This window comes from Mytilus edulis, chromosome 9 (assembly GCF_963676685.1).
Source record: "Mytilus edulis chromosome 9, xbMytEdul2.2, whole genome shotgun sequence".
NCBI classification, from domain to species: domain Eukaryota; kingdom Metazoa; phylum Mollusca; class Bivalvia; order Mytilida; family Mytilidae; genus Mytilus; species Mytilus edulis.
This window is the reverse complement of record NC_092352.1, coordinates 57,586,829-57,603,319: the sequence shown is the minus strand read 5'-3', so window position 1 is coordinate 57,603,319 and position 16,491 is coordinate 57,586,829. Positions and strand designations below refer to the sequence as shown.

The 16,491-nt window shown below is 33.8% G+C and overlaps 1 protein-coding gene and 1 long non-coding RNA gene across 4 annotated transcripts; both read left to right on the top strand.

The window, feature by feature from the left end:
• Positions 1-2,159: 2,159 nt before the first annotated feature.
• LOC139488625 (uncharacterized) lies at positions 2,160-7,266 on the top strand. Of its 3 annotated transcripts, none has more exons than XR_011656052.1 (4): positions 2,160-2,406; positions 4,898-5,096; positions 6,073-6,160; positions 6,762-7,266. It is a non-coding gene; the product is annotated as an uncharacterized lncRNA (long non-coding RNA). The 3 variants fall into 3 exon arrangements; XR_011656051.1 differs by having other exon boundaries at positions 2,160-2,745; XR_011656053.1 differs by lacking the exon at positions 4,898-5,096 and having other exon boundaries at positions 2,171-2,745.
• Positions 7,267-10,363: 3,097 nt separating this feature from the next.
• Positions 10,364-13,277, top strand: LOC139488624 (tubulin alpha-1A chain-like). Its single transcript, XM_071274356.1, has 2 exons — positions 10,364-10,570; positions 12,051-13,277. The coding sequence occupies exons 1-2, from the start codon at positions 10,450-10,452 to the stop codon at positions 13,178-13,180; spliced, it is 1,251 nt and encodes a 416-aa protein (XP_071130457.1). The 5' UTR covers positions 10,364-10,449; the 3' UTR covers positions 13,181-13,277.
• The last annotated feature ends 3,214 nt before the right edge of the window (positions 13,278-16,491 follow it).

The following is a 16,491-nucleotide window of genomic DNA, read 5'->3' as shown; positions in this document are numbered from 1 at the left end:
TAATTGTAAACGATTTTCTTTCTTAATTTGTGCTGAGACTACTATAACACATGTGTTATAGTAGTCACAGATTTGTGTTTGCTCATTAACTGGGGTTCAGCATGCTGTCAAAAAAAAAATGTCTCCTTGTGTATAAGTTATTGATAAAAAAAAAATTGAAGCCTCCAGAAGAATAACGGTACGTCTAAACACCGCTTGAAGGGCCTCCTGATTGCACTCATGACATACGAAGTGCACTCAGGACCTTTATAGTCATCGCATGTACAGGATGGATGCATATATTCGTTATATACGCTTCTTATTTTAGAGTTAAATTTGGTAGAATTGGAACTTAGATAGATATGTTAATTCTTATAAAATAATGAGGGCACGTGTCACTGATTACACAACTACTGAGCCATGAATTATCCAATCAACAAAATTGATTGGATTATCTTTATTGTTTATAGATTGTGTTGTTAGTACAGTGTGACCATGCGGGAAGTAATATTGTGACGTTTAAACTGAATATCACGAGGTTTTAAGATTTTCGTATTTTATTAAAATTTCGTTCCATAAATTTTTAAGTTTTATTCTTAATTTTATAATCCTGTCCTGGACCCGCAGTAATTAATTCTTTGCACGAGTTTGAAAAGGGAAATAAATGTTCATGCTTTTAAAGAATTTACATTAATTAAAGATTTGTATATGGAATCCGTTCTTAACTGTAAAAGCCGTACTTTTCAAACAATCAAACTCATATACATGTAGTTAGATGTTATTTCTCATTTTTATGGAACTTGTCCAGGAATCTCATTTTTGAGTTATACGAATGTTTTAAGAAATCCGCATTTATTAAGGTTTTTTTTCTCTAATTAAAGTCGTTTTGTCCAGTTTCAGAAGCCTGAAACGAATTTCAATGTGAAAATAAATTTTGAAAATGAACTTTTCACCGTTTTCGTCTCCGTTTTTTGAAAATTATGATATTTTGGGTATAATTATTTCTAAACAATATGTAAGTTAGATTGTAGTAAGATTCTTAATTTAATTTGAAAAAATGATTTTTGTTACAGCGAGAAAGACTATTTCGAAGACAGTTTATTGACACGAAATCCGTTCAAGCCACGACTAAGTTTTCGTATAAAGGTTTGTTGAGAGTAAAGATATACAAATTCAATAAAATTTGATATTCATTCAACATTGTGTTTGTTGAAAAACTTGATTTAGAGAGAGAGAGAGAAAAGAATCACAATGAAAAACAAAAATCGAACTTGTTACAGAAAAAACGCAACTATATATAAAATAATTTTCTTTATTCGTGAACTGCAAAACACAACAAATATATTTACCCGTCATCATGAAAAATAAACTGAAAAAGTACATCGAATGAGATATTTTATTTTTTCTATGTGCAAATTCATGTTAAAGGTAAAACTGAACTAACAATACAATTCATAAAAAAACAATAAAGATAATCCAATCAATTTTGTTGATTGGATAGTTCATGGCTCAGTAGTTGTGTAATCAGTGACACGTGCCCTCATTATTTTATAAGAATTAACATATCTATCTAAGTTCGATTCAGGCGCGGATCCAGAGGGGGGTTCCGGGGGTTGGACCCCCTTTTTTGGCCGATCAATGCATTTGAATGGGGACATGTAGTTGAACCTCCCCTTTTGTCCTGGGTTAGGACCCCCCTTTTTAAACTGGCTAGATCCGCCCCTGCGATTTCAAATTCTTCCAAAATTTAATTCTAGACTAAAATAAGAAGCGTATAACGAATATAAACATCCATCATGTGTGCAGATACGATGACGGTAATGGGTCCTGAGTGCACTCAGGAGGTCCTGAGCGGTTGTTTAGACGTACCCGAAGAATAAATCATTTCCTGAACCTAAAATACATTTATCTGTAATTAAAGAAAATCAAAACGTGATAATTCATCTGTGGTCCGATAAAACGTATTCTCGATGTTGAGGTATTGACGATATACAATCACATTTATCAATATACAGCAAGTAAGTAATTTGGGGTTGAATGCCAGTAGATCAGAATTTGTTAATTGAACTTTACCTGTTTAAGGGGCACTACATTTAGCTGCCAAATTCATGTTCTTCATCGATTTTAATAAAATTCACATAACGTGTATATAGTGTTGAATTGTTTATTAAAATGTTACGCACAATCTTGGCTGATATGCATAAAACCATTATATTTCATGACACTGCATGAAAAAGAAATTGACTTATCGTATAATACCAGAACCAGAGACATATATATTGTATCTAATATCTCTGCCAGAACTGAAAAATAAACTACATAGTCCACATAAGAGGGTATGGATGTGAAGTAACAGAATAGAGAACAAAGGACAAAGAAAAAAAAGGAATAAAGAATAGTGAAAGAAAGAGAATAATGGAAAAAAGTGTAAGTTATTAAAAATATAACTAAAAAAAAGAAGACAGAAAAAAGGACACCCCCCTTCCGAGACGAGCCTTACATGCACTGTTATTTGACGCTGCCGAGTTATTTTGAGATTAAGACATGTATTAGTAGTCAGCCCGTAAAGCCTCTTTCGCCAATTTGAGGATTAGACCAAGGTTAATTTTACGGCGGCTCATTTATTTTGGCTTAGAAATAAACATAATTGACAAGTTTCTTTCCCCTGCATTCTCGATCCCACATGTAAATAGCACGGTGATTTCAAATAAGACATTGATACATTACAACACTTGCCGTCAGTATTTGAATATATTGATTAAGAAGGTATAGAAGATTAATGCACGCACACTATTATCCACCACTGGCCTAAATAGTTAGTCCGCAAACAACGAGCTCATAAAAACCTAGCACTTTGAACACAGCCACCGGCATGATGTGAATCTGAAAGCTTCCCACTTAGCCACTATCCATTTCTATCCATAGAAAACTTTTGCTATTCATTTATCAAAAATGAAATATGTTGATATTAATGGTATATAAGAATTATATGGGAATTCAAACCATTCCTATTGCAAGTGATAAAACTAAATTTATATCAGGGTGATTGAAAGAGGGGAAAAAAAGGGGGACCAGGAGTTCAGGGCCCCCTGTTTGGGAAAAAAATTTGGTTGATTATACATGGAATCACTGATGCATGTCAGGAGCAGGTCCCTCTTAGGCAGTCGGTGGGCCCCCACTTATGAAAAATTCTGGATCCCACCACTGTGGTCTTCAGTTGTATTATCTTTTAAAAAAAAATTACACCTGTATAGTGAGGGGTGATAGGACCTTTATCGGGACTCCGGGATTGGGTGTTTTTAAGGTCAGGATTTCGGGATCCGGGAATTCTTTATTCGAATTTTGGGACGTTGGGATTATGTTGTTTTTAAGCTGGGATTTTGGGATTAGGAGCCCCCCTACCCTAGCTCCCTCTATAGTGTATATTCTAAAGTGTAAATCAAGGGAAAATAATGTTAACTATCTGTGCATTGGGAACTATTAAAAGGTATTTTGGGGGTAAGAAAGAAGGGAGGGTGAGTCCATGGCAGGTAATCCCCACCCCCTTCAATTTGAGAGTATGCTATTATCTTGTCAACGGTCCATATCCCCACCCCTAAACCATATATATATTCTTGAATGGGACGATAAAACAAATCAAATGAAATTAAAAGGAAGTGTTTGGGGGTTACCCCACCCTGTTCAATTTGATAATGTGCTATTATCTTGTGAACGATCCAGATCCCCACCCCTAAACCATATATATTCTTGTGGGGGACAATAAAATTAATAAAATAAAATAAAAAGGAAGTCCGTCCCCCTCTAGTAAGTAGTTTGAAAACTTGTAAACGGTCAAGATCCCCACCCCTAAACCATATATATATATTCTTGTATAGAACAATAAAACAAATAAAATGTAATACAGGGAGAGTCCATGGGGGTCACCCCCACCCCCACATGTTTGAGAAACTTTTAAATGGTTGAGATTCCCAGTGGGTAGGTTAAAAAATTCGAGATTCCTGTTTCCCACCCTCAAACCATATATATTCTTGTATGAGACAATAAAATAAACCAAATGAATATAGGACCATCCCCTTTGTCTTGGGTTGGGAACCCCCCTTTTTAAAATGGCTGGATCCGCCCCGGCATACCATCTAGCTAGCTTTAAAGGCTTTAATAATATGAAATCAAACAAGGAAATTAACAGTGTAGGCAACTGTTTTGAATTTAAAAAAAAAGCCTTTTACATATATATAACAATGTTAGATTTTTTGTGCATTTATTTTTGCTTACCGTATTTTCAATAATGGACAACATTGCATGATTGAATATTGTAATTTGAGAAAAATCAGCATACATGTTATAAAATGGGAAGTGGAAACTGGGAATTTGACAAAGAGACAACAACCCAATCAAAGAGCAGACAACGGCCGAAGATCACCTATAGGTCTTCAATGCAGTTTGAAATTTTCGGCACTGGTCTTCAGCTCATAAATATGTATCAGAAATGAAAATGAGATACAGCTTTCAGTTGTATTAATAAAAACCTCACAATAAGTTCTGAATATCAGAATATACAGTATTGCAAGATTCTCTCAAAATGTACACATAGAGCTGAAAAACTGTAAAATTAATCATGCTTATTTAACATTAAAGTCCATGGAGTCCATCTAAATATGCATACTCTCGAAACAAAGGAATATAAGTATGCAATAGACATCAAGTTTTCAAAAATTAGAGTATCTATGCCATTAATTTACAACAAGATCTTCAATCAAGTAATAATTTCGGTTTGTTGTTTAAATATTTCGGAGGTTAGTATGACCTCTTTTTTGGTGATGATGTTTTCGTTTTAAAGTTGGGAACATTGTTTCTACCAACAAAAATAAAAACACAAAGTCAATCTAGAATTATGTTTTTATCATTTTTTTATGTTTAGGTTGTCAGCAAGATGAAAAGGACAAGTACGCAGTTCAAAATTCAAAATGTGGATAAGCTGAGGTTCAAGGTCTTACCTTTGCAGATTTTCATATTTTGCATGAATGAATTCAAAGGTTATATGATGGACGGCAGAGAAAGAAAAAAACAACTTTTCAATTATCCTGCTCCTGGATAAATGTAAAACATCTTGTTTTTTGGTAAGTTTTAGGCTCATTTTTTGATAGTGTAAGTGCATTCATCTGTCCAGTCTTTCCTCTAAATTGTAAGTTTTTGGTGAGTGTTCGCCATGAATTTCAGTAAGTAACTTGTGGATTTACATGTATATATACTCAAAATTTAGTACTATTATATTAATGGGATTTTAGCATGACATCCTGCCAAATACTTGTTAATCATGTTTATGTTCCAGAACATACAAGTATTTGGACTGTACGCATACAGTCTGCCCAATTTTAAGAAGTTGGTCAAGTTTATTAGAAACAAATGTACAGTACAGATCAACATAACTGAAATCTTTAATAGATTAATACAAAAAGTTTAATTGCAGTTAAAATAAAAACACAGGTTTGGTCGAGCTGGTACCAGACAGTACAAGTATACTTAAATGGTCTGACTGTACACATATGGTGGGACTGTAAGTTCTGGACCGTAAACGTAAGATCCAAATACTGATATGGTCTGGAACATTTATACATGTCTTAAAATTAATATCAAACACATTGGTGTTTTTGAACTTGGTATGATCTATATGTCAGTGGTGCAGGTTTTATTTGACCTTGATCTCATTTTCATGGTTTATTGATCAGTGTTTTTGTGATTTGGACTATTTTTCTTAAACTATAAGTAATAGGTCAACTATAATTGTTGTATTGAAGCCTTATTAGCTGTATATGTCTGCCTGGCATGGTTCATTTGACATTGACCTCATTCTCATGGTTCATTAGTCTTTATTTATTTATCTTGGTTAATGTTAAGTTTATGTGACAGTTGTGATAAAGCTTTATACTTAGGACTATCAACATATTATCAATGATTAGTAAAAGAAGGCAAGACATTTCAGGTGTGCACTCTTCTTTTTAAACACACATTAATATACATCATGTACATTAAACAGCAAAAAAAATATTGATGCAAGATGCCATTCAATAATAACTTTTACTCTTTTATGTATAGGACAAGAAATATAGAAGATACAGAGAAATTATAAACAGCAGAAATGATAGGCAATTTAAAATTTGCAGAAGCAAACTAAACCTAAATGGTAAGACCACTTTTATTTTTTTTTTTAAAGTTGTTGATTACTATGAAAATTAAAAAGATGTGGTGTATTAAATATGAAAACTATCATGGCTTTAAGAAAGCAATTGTAGGCCTGTGACGACCTTCAATAATGAGAAAATCCATACCCTATAGTCAAAGTAGGCAGTTATAAAAGACCCAAAGATGAAAAATTGAAACAATCCAAACTGTAAAACTAATTGCCTAGTTTATTACAAAATAAATTACAAAAAATAAATATGACCGATATGAAACAACAACAACAACAACCACTAAATTTTAGTGTCAGACTAAACTTACAAATACTACAGGCTCTGAACTTTGGACAGGCACAATAGGAATATGGCAACTAATGATGTTAATTTCCTGCAAACACAGACTGGACTAATGTAAATCAACTTATTTTTTTGCGAATACTTTATTTTGCATTTAATACTTTCTAGTCTACATCACAGCTAATCATTTTTTGCGAGGTTCAAGTTTACTTAATGTATTTTAATAAAGAAAGATACATATGAAAAACATTTATTGCTGTTTCTCTCTCCATTTATAACATTTTATTTGTTTATTTTGTGTATTTATAGGTGATCAGACATCTTGGTTTTCATGATCAATAGGTCATTACTGAAGAGGAAACTTAAAGTTGAAATTTATTTACAAAGTGCATAATTGGATTAATTTGAACTGGAATGTGTGCTTTCCTGCAAAAAAGAAACAGGAAATTTCATCATTATCACATGATAATGCCCATAAACAAAATGGAGTTCTATCATAGATACACAAAAACACTATTGCATAAAAGCAACAACATATCATATATATTAATCGAAAGAAAGGAGAATGCAGAACAAATACTATTTTGTTGTTGAAAAAGGAACACCAGTTTTATCCACTCATTTACATCGCTCCCTCATATCAAATATACGGAAGAAGATCTTGAAGAACAATTTGCAAAAATGTTTCCTCTTAGAATTGAAGGAAAATGTTAAGTGAATGGAATAATGTATTCACTGAATTCTTACGTAGTGGATTGAATAACTGTACAGAAGTTGAAACAGAAGAAAATTTTAATTTAAAATAACACGAAAAGTGTTTATTTTATTATTTAATCTGCAAACATATAAACAAATTCTTTAGAACACCACAAATGGTATGACATTCAAATTGGTTGCTTATTAATGTATTGCATTGAAACAATTACAAAGAAAACAGAATCATTTGCTACAAAAAAAAATTATAAATCAAAGTTAAATTTTATAAAAAGTATGAACAATACCTAGATCTAAACAGTCAGACTTTATCAATTTTCAATGTCATTAAAAAATGTTGAGTCAAACATTTATGAAAGTTTTGAATATCATTTGCATCAACTATACAGTCTTGTAATAATTATATATATTCATACTGTTTATATGTATACATGGTATAGCGAAGAAATGTTTAACAAGTAAAAATAAGGGAAACATTTCCTTAAGGGAAAACATTTCCTTTAGGGAAATTTGTTGTCTTGAAGGAAATCTTTTTCCCTTGAAAAAACAATTTCCCTTGAGGAAAAAAACAATTTCCCTTTGAGGAAAAATCTTTTTCCTTTTAAATATGGAAATTTGATTTCCCTTGAGGAAAACTACTTTTCCTTTAAGGAAATTGTTGAAAAAAGGGGCATAACTTTTTCAACAGTGGTGCTAGAGCCAAAAAATTTTAGGACAAATATCAGGGAACCAATACCAACCAAGTTATCAACTTCATTTTGACTTAACTCCAAAAATTAAGGTGAACAACTTTTGCTCTCAGCGGAATTGCAAACTTGTCCCCGAGACAAATCTGCTTTTCTGAGATGTTTTATAAGGTTCCAAAAATGTGTTATGCCCTACAGCTTTCCATCCAGCTAAGGCAGAAGTGTATTCTCTTTTATTCTCATATATCCAGTATTTGCAACAAATTGTAATTTTTATGAAGAAAAAAATTTAAATGGAAAATAATGTTCGTATTGTAATATAATATGTTCCCATGGGAAGAAAAATTGTTCCTATGTGAAAAAAAATTGTTCCCATGGGAAGAAAAATTGTTCCCATGGGAAGAAGATTTGTTCCCATGGGAAGAAATATTGTTCCCATGGGAAGAAAAATTGTTCTCATGGGAAGAAAATTTGTTCCCATGGGAAGAATTAATTCCCATGGGAACTTTTTGTATTCATCTTTTCCCATGGGAACTTTAAAGTTCCTATGGGAACTCTAAACTTCCCATGGGAAAAGTAATTTTTCCCATGGGAACTTTCAATGTTCCCATGGGAAATTCTAATATTCCCATGGGAATTATCAAATTTCCCATGGGAAATGTACTTTTAATCAGCTGCAGTGACAAGAGTGACAACAGTGACAAGTTGGGACATATGGCATTTTTTAAATTTTTCAATAATCTATCACTTGGCAAAATTTTGTTTTGATATCTTGTAAACCGACAAAGTCAGATTTGCCGATACCGGAATGGCAAATTTGTCCCGCACAGTGTTTACACTTACACAACACCGAGTTTAGGTCAATGTGAACACGGCCTTATTTAAGTTTGTTTGTTAATTATAGATTATCGTTGATCATCTCAACGAGATTGATTTTCTCGCTTGAGCCGGTATCAGCTTTTTGATTATTGTTAAAAAAAATACCAATGTTTTGCATTTCATTAAAGGAATAGACCTAACACGTTGAAGTTTCGAGAATTCCAAACATGTTCAAAACTGAATGAGTTATGTAAACTTATTAAAGAGATCAATAACAAATTAAACTGTTATTGATTAACTAATTTATTGTAAATGCCTCCATCTGCTTTCGCACATCGTTTATTTATGTAATTGTTTTGAAATATGTATAATTATCTATTGTTATATATTTGCAATTTGGTTTGTGGGAATAAATATATATATAAATAATTATATTAGACAGTTATCTTATAATCCGTTAAACTGTCAAAAACATACACAAAAAAAGTACTACTGTCATTAGGTTGCTAAATAATTATGTCATGTATGTTACGACTTGAATTGTGTTTTGTAACCCAGGGGATAACACGGGTGTATATATTCAAGTTTTTTCAAACTATCTTACAAACACATAAAGACTCACAACGACACATTAACGTCTTAGTGAGTTCCCTGAGAGATTTCATAGAAAATTTACTGAGACCTTTATCTTCGCTAATCAAATATGGTAAGTCTTTTAGTCTTAAGGAGGCTCGCGGGTATAAGATTTTCAAAAAAAAATAAACATTTATTTTTCATTACAATTTTTTTTAAATTACCTTTAGTAGTTGTTACTTTACCATATGGTACAAAAATCATTCAAAAAAATCAGTTGGTGTTGGCCCCTGGTGACTTTTAAAATGTAGATAATTATCATTGAAAAAGCTCCAAATTATCTCCCTTTGGTGCAAAAATCCCATTTTTTTACATTAAAATTGAAATATTTTTTTTAACTCTTCGGTGATCTATATTTTTTATTGCTGTTTTCGAATAAGCTGTACCTAAACTACATAATTGTAAAATTTAAGCGATTTCTGTAATTTAGTTCTTTTTTTATTTCGATATTACCGCTATTTCTCCTATTAGTTCAACAGAAAAAAAGGACATTAACAAAAATGTATGCTTCTTTCGAAGGTAGATTGTGAGCGTAAATGAACGGTGACCCCATTTTTTTATTTCATTTTTCAATTAAGTATAAGATAAAGTTCATTTATCGAAAAATATAGCGAATTCTTATATTAAATAAAAAATTTGATTTAGACCCGCGAGCCCCCTTAAGTATTTTTTTGTTTATATATTTATCATTGTTTAATTACAATCTCATAATTTATTTTTATAATTGGTATGCTTATATTTGTTTGAATCGAATGATTTAGAATTTATTCAGTTTTTAACAAGATTAAGGAATACGAAGATGTTCTACATAAACATTTTGATTTTTTTTTAATTATTCTTTCAGAATTCAAAAGTTAAACTTAGATCAGGTTTTCTTTATTAATCTGCTTGTGATAAATAGCCCTTTGCGTTACTATTTCATATTTGTAAAAATCATTAATTGTCAAATAAAGTTCTTTATTATTTGAAAAATGATAGTTTAAATATATGTATGTTTCTCTTTTTGATCATTATTTAACATATTGTATGTTACTTCTTTTTAGAGGGAATGCATTTCTGTCCACGTCGGGCAAGCCGGAGTTCAGGTCGGAAATGCCTGCTGGGAACTGTACTGTTTGGAGCACGGTATCCAGCCTGATGGTCAGATGCCCTCAGACAAGACCATTGGAGGTGGTGACGACTCCTTCAACACCTTCTTCAGTGAGACAGGAGCTGGCAAACACGTACCAAGGGCTGTCTTTGTTGATCTGGAACCTACTGTAGTCGGTAAGTTGATATCAAATCTTTGCGTATGAGGATTCCGTTAATTTTTTATACGATAATTTTATTACTCGTAGATAGTAAACAACAGAATATATATAAATAAAAAAAGATATATGTTGTGAAAGAAATACTGATCGTTTGCCTTATAAGTTGCAGTGATGTAGCGAGAATGTTCTCCCTTTTAGGGAGCAACCATTTAACTTCAAGGGGGGTTATGTGTTGTTTTTTTCTGAGTCAGAATATTTTTTTTCGCGATTTCACAATTATATTTAGTTTTTCGACGCTATCAATCAAATTTGGTTTTTTTTCTTCAAAATTTAACATTATAAGGTATGGGGGAAATCTGCATTCAGAATTATTTTTTGTCATCTGCTTGACCAGAACATTCTTTTCTTCATCAAATTGGGGATCAGAATATTTTTTTTAGAAAAGAAACCATACCCCCCTTTTTTTTAAAGTTATATGGTCGTCCCCTTACTTGAATATGCATTATTCGATGGAAGTACTAAGATACTGTTTTATCTTTAAACAAAATTGGTTTACATACCCTTTATTTCCTGCTGCTAAACGTTATTGATATTAGCAGCAGCAAACATTTAATTTTCACGTCGTAGGATGAAATCGGTCACTTGATTAAGTTGAAAACGCTAAGGGAGCAACCATTTAACTTCAAGAGAGGGTATGTCTTTTGTCTGAGTCAGATTTTTTCCCGCGATTTCACAATTATATTTAGTTTTTCAACGCTATCAATCAGATTTTTTTTTTAAATAACATTATAAGATATGGGGAAAATCTGGATTGAGAATATTTCCCCCCCCCATCAATTTAGGAATCAGAATAAGAATATTTTTGTAGGAAAACAATCAATAATCCCCAACCCAACCCCTTGAAGTTAAATGGTCGTTCCATAATGTGACGAAAAGAATGTACTGCTTAGAACTTCCCCACAATAATACCATTTAAAGAGCTAGAAAACTACGAAAGCATCCTAAATTAAACAAATAAAATAACATTGTTTTTGAAGAAGAAAAAAACACCACCTCAATTTAAACAGTTTGTAGCTTATAAGATGTTGTAATATGCACTGTTCGGATAAGAAAAAAAAATGCCAGGAACTGATATATATATAAGTATAGGTTTCAGACAAATGTTGAAATTTTGATTATTTGGCCATGCAAGACTTCTTTTATTATTTTCATATGGCTTATATAGTTATAACAAGATAAATATGCTAAGTCGTTATAACAACTTAGCTAAGTTGTTTAAACAATTTAGCTAAGTCGTTAAAACAAGTTAGCTAAGTTGTTATAACAAGATAAATATGCTAAGTCGTTATAACAACTTAGCTAAGTCGTTTAAACAAGTTAGGTAAGTCGTTATAACGACTTAAAAATAAAACTCTACCCTGACACTAACCGGCTTCCGTTTTTCATTTACATGTATAGTTTAATACAAATTTACATTATGTTACTTTCTCTTTTAGATGAGGTCAGAACTGGTACCTATCGTCAACTGTTCCACCCAGAACAACTGATAACCGGGAAGGAAGACGCTGCAAACAATTACGCCAGGGGCCATTACACAATCGGAAAGGAACTTGTCGATCATGTTTTGGACAGAATCCGTAAATTAGCTGATCAATGTACCGGTCTCCAGGGATTCCTCATCTTCCACAGCTTTGGTGGTGGCACCGGATCAGGATTTACATCACTTCTCATGGAACGTCTCAGTGTTGATTACGGAAAGAAATCAAAACTTGAATTCGCCATCTACCCAGCACCTCAAATCTCCACTGCCGTCGTAGAACCATACAACTCCATCTTGACCACTCACACAACTCTTGAACACTCCGACTGCGCATTCATGGTAGACAACGAAGCCATCTACGATATCTGCAGACGTAACTTGGACATTGAGAGACCAACCTATACAAACCTTAACCGTCTTATCGGTCAGATCGTCAGTTCAATTACTGCTTCCCTCAGATTCGACGGTGCTTTGAATGTGGACTTGACCGAGTTCCAAACCAACTTGGTACCATACCCACGTATCCATTTCCCTCTTGCTACATATGCACCAGTTATCTCTGCTGAAAAAGCTTACCACGAACAATTATCTGTAGCTGAAATAACAAACGCAGTGTTCGAACCAGCAAATCAGATGGTCAAATGCGATCCAAGACACGGCAAATACATGGCTTGCTGTATGTTGTACAGAGGAGATGTTGTTCCTAAAGATGTCAATGCCGCCATTGCTACCATCAAGACGAAGAGAACCATCCAGTTCGTCGACTGGTGTCCAACTGGTTTCAAAGTCGGCATCAATTACCAACCACCAACTGTTGTACCAGGAGGTGACTTAGCTAAGGTACAGAGAGCATTATGTATGTTGAGTAACACCACTGCCATTGCTGAGGCATGGGCTCGTCTTGACCACAAATTCGACTTGATGTACGCCAAGCGTGCTTTCGTTCATTGGTACGTCGGAGAGGGTATGGAAGAGGGAGAATTCTCAGAGGCCCGTGAAGATTTGGCTGCTCTAGAGAAGGACTACGAAGAAGTCGGTGTAGATTCAGTAGATGAAGAGGGAGAAGAAGAAGGAGATGAATATTAAGTGCTTTAACCAGAAATAAGCATTAATCAATATAACAATCTTTCAATGTATACTAAGTATACAGAATATAGCAATTAAATATGTCATATCAATTGAATAGTAGTTTTGTTTGTCATTTTAAAAGATGATCAACTTGATTTAATTAAAAAAAAAATGCAATCCACAAAGTATATTCCCGTGGTTGTTTTTTTTTGCACTTTTATCACACATATAATATGCAAATACGTCCAAGGGAGGTACATGTTCGATCTTTTTGCCAAAGCATTTGTCATAGCGGAGGTCTTCTATGTAAGTGGTATTTGTTCAGGATATATATCTGGTATATGTTTCCTTATGCTTCGGGTTTTCACTGTTTTGTGTAAATGAAAGTTTTGTTTAGTATATTCAGTTTTTGTTGTTGATCTGATATATAGATATAAGAAAATGTGGTATGAGTGTCAATGAGAAACCTTTCCATCCGAGTCACAATTTGTAAGAGTAAACCATTATACATGTAGGTTAAAGTACGGTCTTCAACACGAAACCTTAGCTCACACCGAACAGCAAGCTAAAAGGGTCCCAAAAATTACAGTGTAAAGCCATTCAAACGGGAAAACCAACGGTCTAATCTTATATATAAAAAACGAGAAACAAGAAACATATATGAACCACATCAATAAACGACAACTACTAAAAATCAGATTCCTAGCTTAGGACAGGTGCAAAGAAATGTAGAGGGTTTAAACGTTTTAAGTTGGTACCACCCTTCACCCTTATCTGAAACAATAGTGTAACACCACAACATAGAAATACACACTATAAAATATCAGTGTGGTATAATTTGTTATAAAACAAATGAATTGTTCCGCCGGTCGACTAGTAATACCGGGAAAATGCATTAACGGTATGTAAAAATGGGTATTGTTTAATCAGGATTTGCTTGTAATCAAAAACTTAACCTGTCGACGTACCTTAATACCATTACCCTGTATGTCCAAGTTCCTAGTCCCATTGAATGTGAAAACCAGAAAGCGGTTCCTCTTCCTCAACTATCGAAATTTCAAGTCACATTCACCGACGAAGATCAAAAACTTCTGCTTTGGACATATCGAACCCCTATTAAACCCGAAAGTGGTGCAAGCTTTCCAGAGTTGTCACTGAAATCTAACCGTTTCGACTCCTGTCTAGCTAACTATATATTAGCATGGGTCAAAGCCGGTAATGTATTACACTGATTAGGATAATTGTACTACAAAAAAATGGTATTCAAACTCCTAATTCTCGGATGTGCTCCCCTTACATCAAATCCTGGATTCACGCCTGTATATATGAAATTTTCAGGCACATCTATCATTTGATTTCATCTGAGCGAATACAGAACTGCTATCTTTTGAATTTTCACAAAGACAAGGCTTAAAATATTGTACGCCAGACGACTTCATTAGACTCATCAGTGATGCTCGAATCAAAAAAGTTGAAAAGGACAAAAAATGTACGCATGCTGAAAAGTTTCGCCGAAAACATGAGTATTGATTGTAAGAGATAGTAAACCGACTCAGTGGCAGTGAAACAGAAACTGTGCCAATGATTCCGAAGTTATATTTCCTCCTTTACGTAACAAACTTGCATTATTCTTTATGAAACAATTGCCTTATTTCGTTGATTTTTGTCGAGCCTGCGACTTTTAGCGCAAAAAGCTCGACATAGGAATAGTGATCCGGCGGCGTCAACTTACCTTTTTAAAGCGTAAAATTTCAGAAGGTAGAAGACCTAGATCATTCATACATTTGGGGAATTGCATATAGATGCCTTATGTCGTCTTTCATATGTCCATTGTCCTTGAACTCCTTTTCTTGGTTCAGTGACTACTTGAAAAAAAGTTAAGATTTTTAGCATTCTTATCAGTCAGACAGTCAGTTTCACTTGACCTCGCCCTCATTTCATGGATCAATGAACAAGGTTAAGTTTTCGTGATTAAGTCCATATCTCAGATACTATAAGCAATAGGTCTCCTATATTTGGTGTATGGAATGATTGTAAGGTCTACATGTCCAACTGGCAGATATCATCTAACCTTGACCTCATTTTCATGGTTCTGTGGTTATAGTTAAGTATTTGTGTTTGGTATGTTTTTCTTATACTATATGCAATAGGTCAATTTTATTTGGTGTATGGAATGTTTTTCTTATACTGTATGCAATAGGTCAATTTTATTTGGTGTATGGAATGATTGTAAGGTGTACATTGCCATCTGGCTTGTGTCATCTGAACTTGACCTCATTTTCATGGTTGAGTGTTTAAATTTAAGTTTTTGTGTTTTGGTCTGTTAAATACTGCATGCAATGGCTAGTCAACTTTATTTGGTGTCTGAAAATATTTTACGATGTGCATGTCAGTTTGGTATGTTTTATTTGACCTTGACCGCATTTAGATGGTTCATTGCTCAAGGTTTTGTTTTTGTCTGTTTTTCTCATACTATTGGCAACAGGGCAACTATATTTTGTGTATGTAATGATTGTAAGGTGTATATGTCTGTCTGGCAATTATCATCTGACCATGACCCGCTATTTTCGTGGTTCATTGCACAGGCAAGTGTATCTGTATGGGTACGTCGCAGCTACCAATTCTGGCTTTTATACAACGGGAGTGAAGGCGCCGTCGATTTATTGACGTTTCGCGAGAGCAGATTTAAAGCTCTCTACACTAGTTGCGCGTACAATAGTGTCTTCTAGATGGTTCCAATTTACTATTGTGGACACAAAGAATGAATTTGAATGTTGCGGTGTTTTACTAGTAGGAATGTCAAAACACCTGGTATTGTTCCTCACTTGTTTTTCAACAATGTTTGTGGCTTGATAGTTGTCAAACTTTTTAGCTGTGATGTTTCGTCTTGGTCTCGCTGATTTGAGGAAGTCGTCTGGATCAATAGCAGGTACCAGCCCCTCAACCACCTTGTACATAAATATAAGCTTTTGGCTCGTGCGTCTCAATTGAAGTTCCTGTAGTTTTAATTTTGTAAGCATGTTTGTTATGCAGCCATCTTCTCTAGTTCTATAATCGCCTGTTATAAAGCGTGCTGCTTGTCTTTGTATTCTTTCTAGCTTGTTTGAGTCTGTAATACTGTAGGGGTCCCATACTGTTGCTGCATATTCCATTGTAGATCTTACTAAGGAAATGTAAGCAGTTTTCTTACATTCCTGTGGGCAGTATCGTAAATTTCTTCTGAGGAAGCCTAGTGTTGAGTTAGCCTTTTTGGCAACGTTTGTTATATGCGTGCTCCACTTCAGGTCTTCTGATTTCTGCACTCCTAGGTATGGGTTGCTCTGAACTTG

Bases quoted from the DNA above. Each gene is read 5' to 3' on its own strand.
- LOC139488624 (XM_071274356.1), top strand. From the start codon at position 10,450: ATGCCCTCAGACAAGACCATTGGAGGTGGTGACGACTCCTTCAACACC. The intron at 10,571-12,050 runs GTAAGTTGATAT...TTTCTCTTTTAG, and splicing joins TCTGGAACCTACTGTAGTCG to ATGAGGTCAGAACTGGTACC.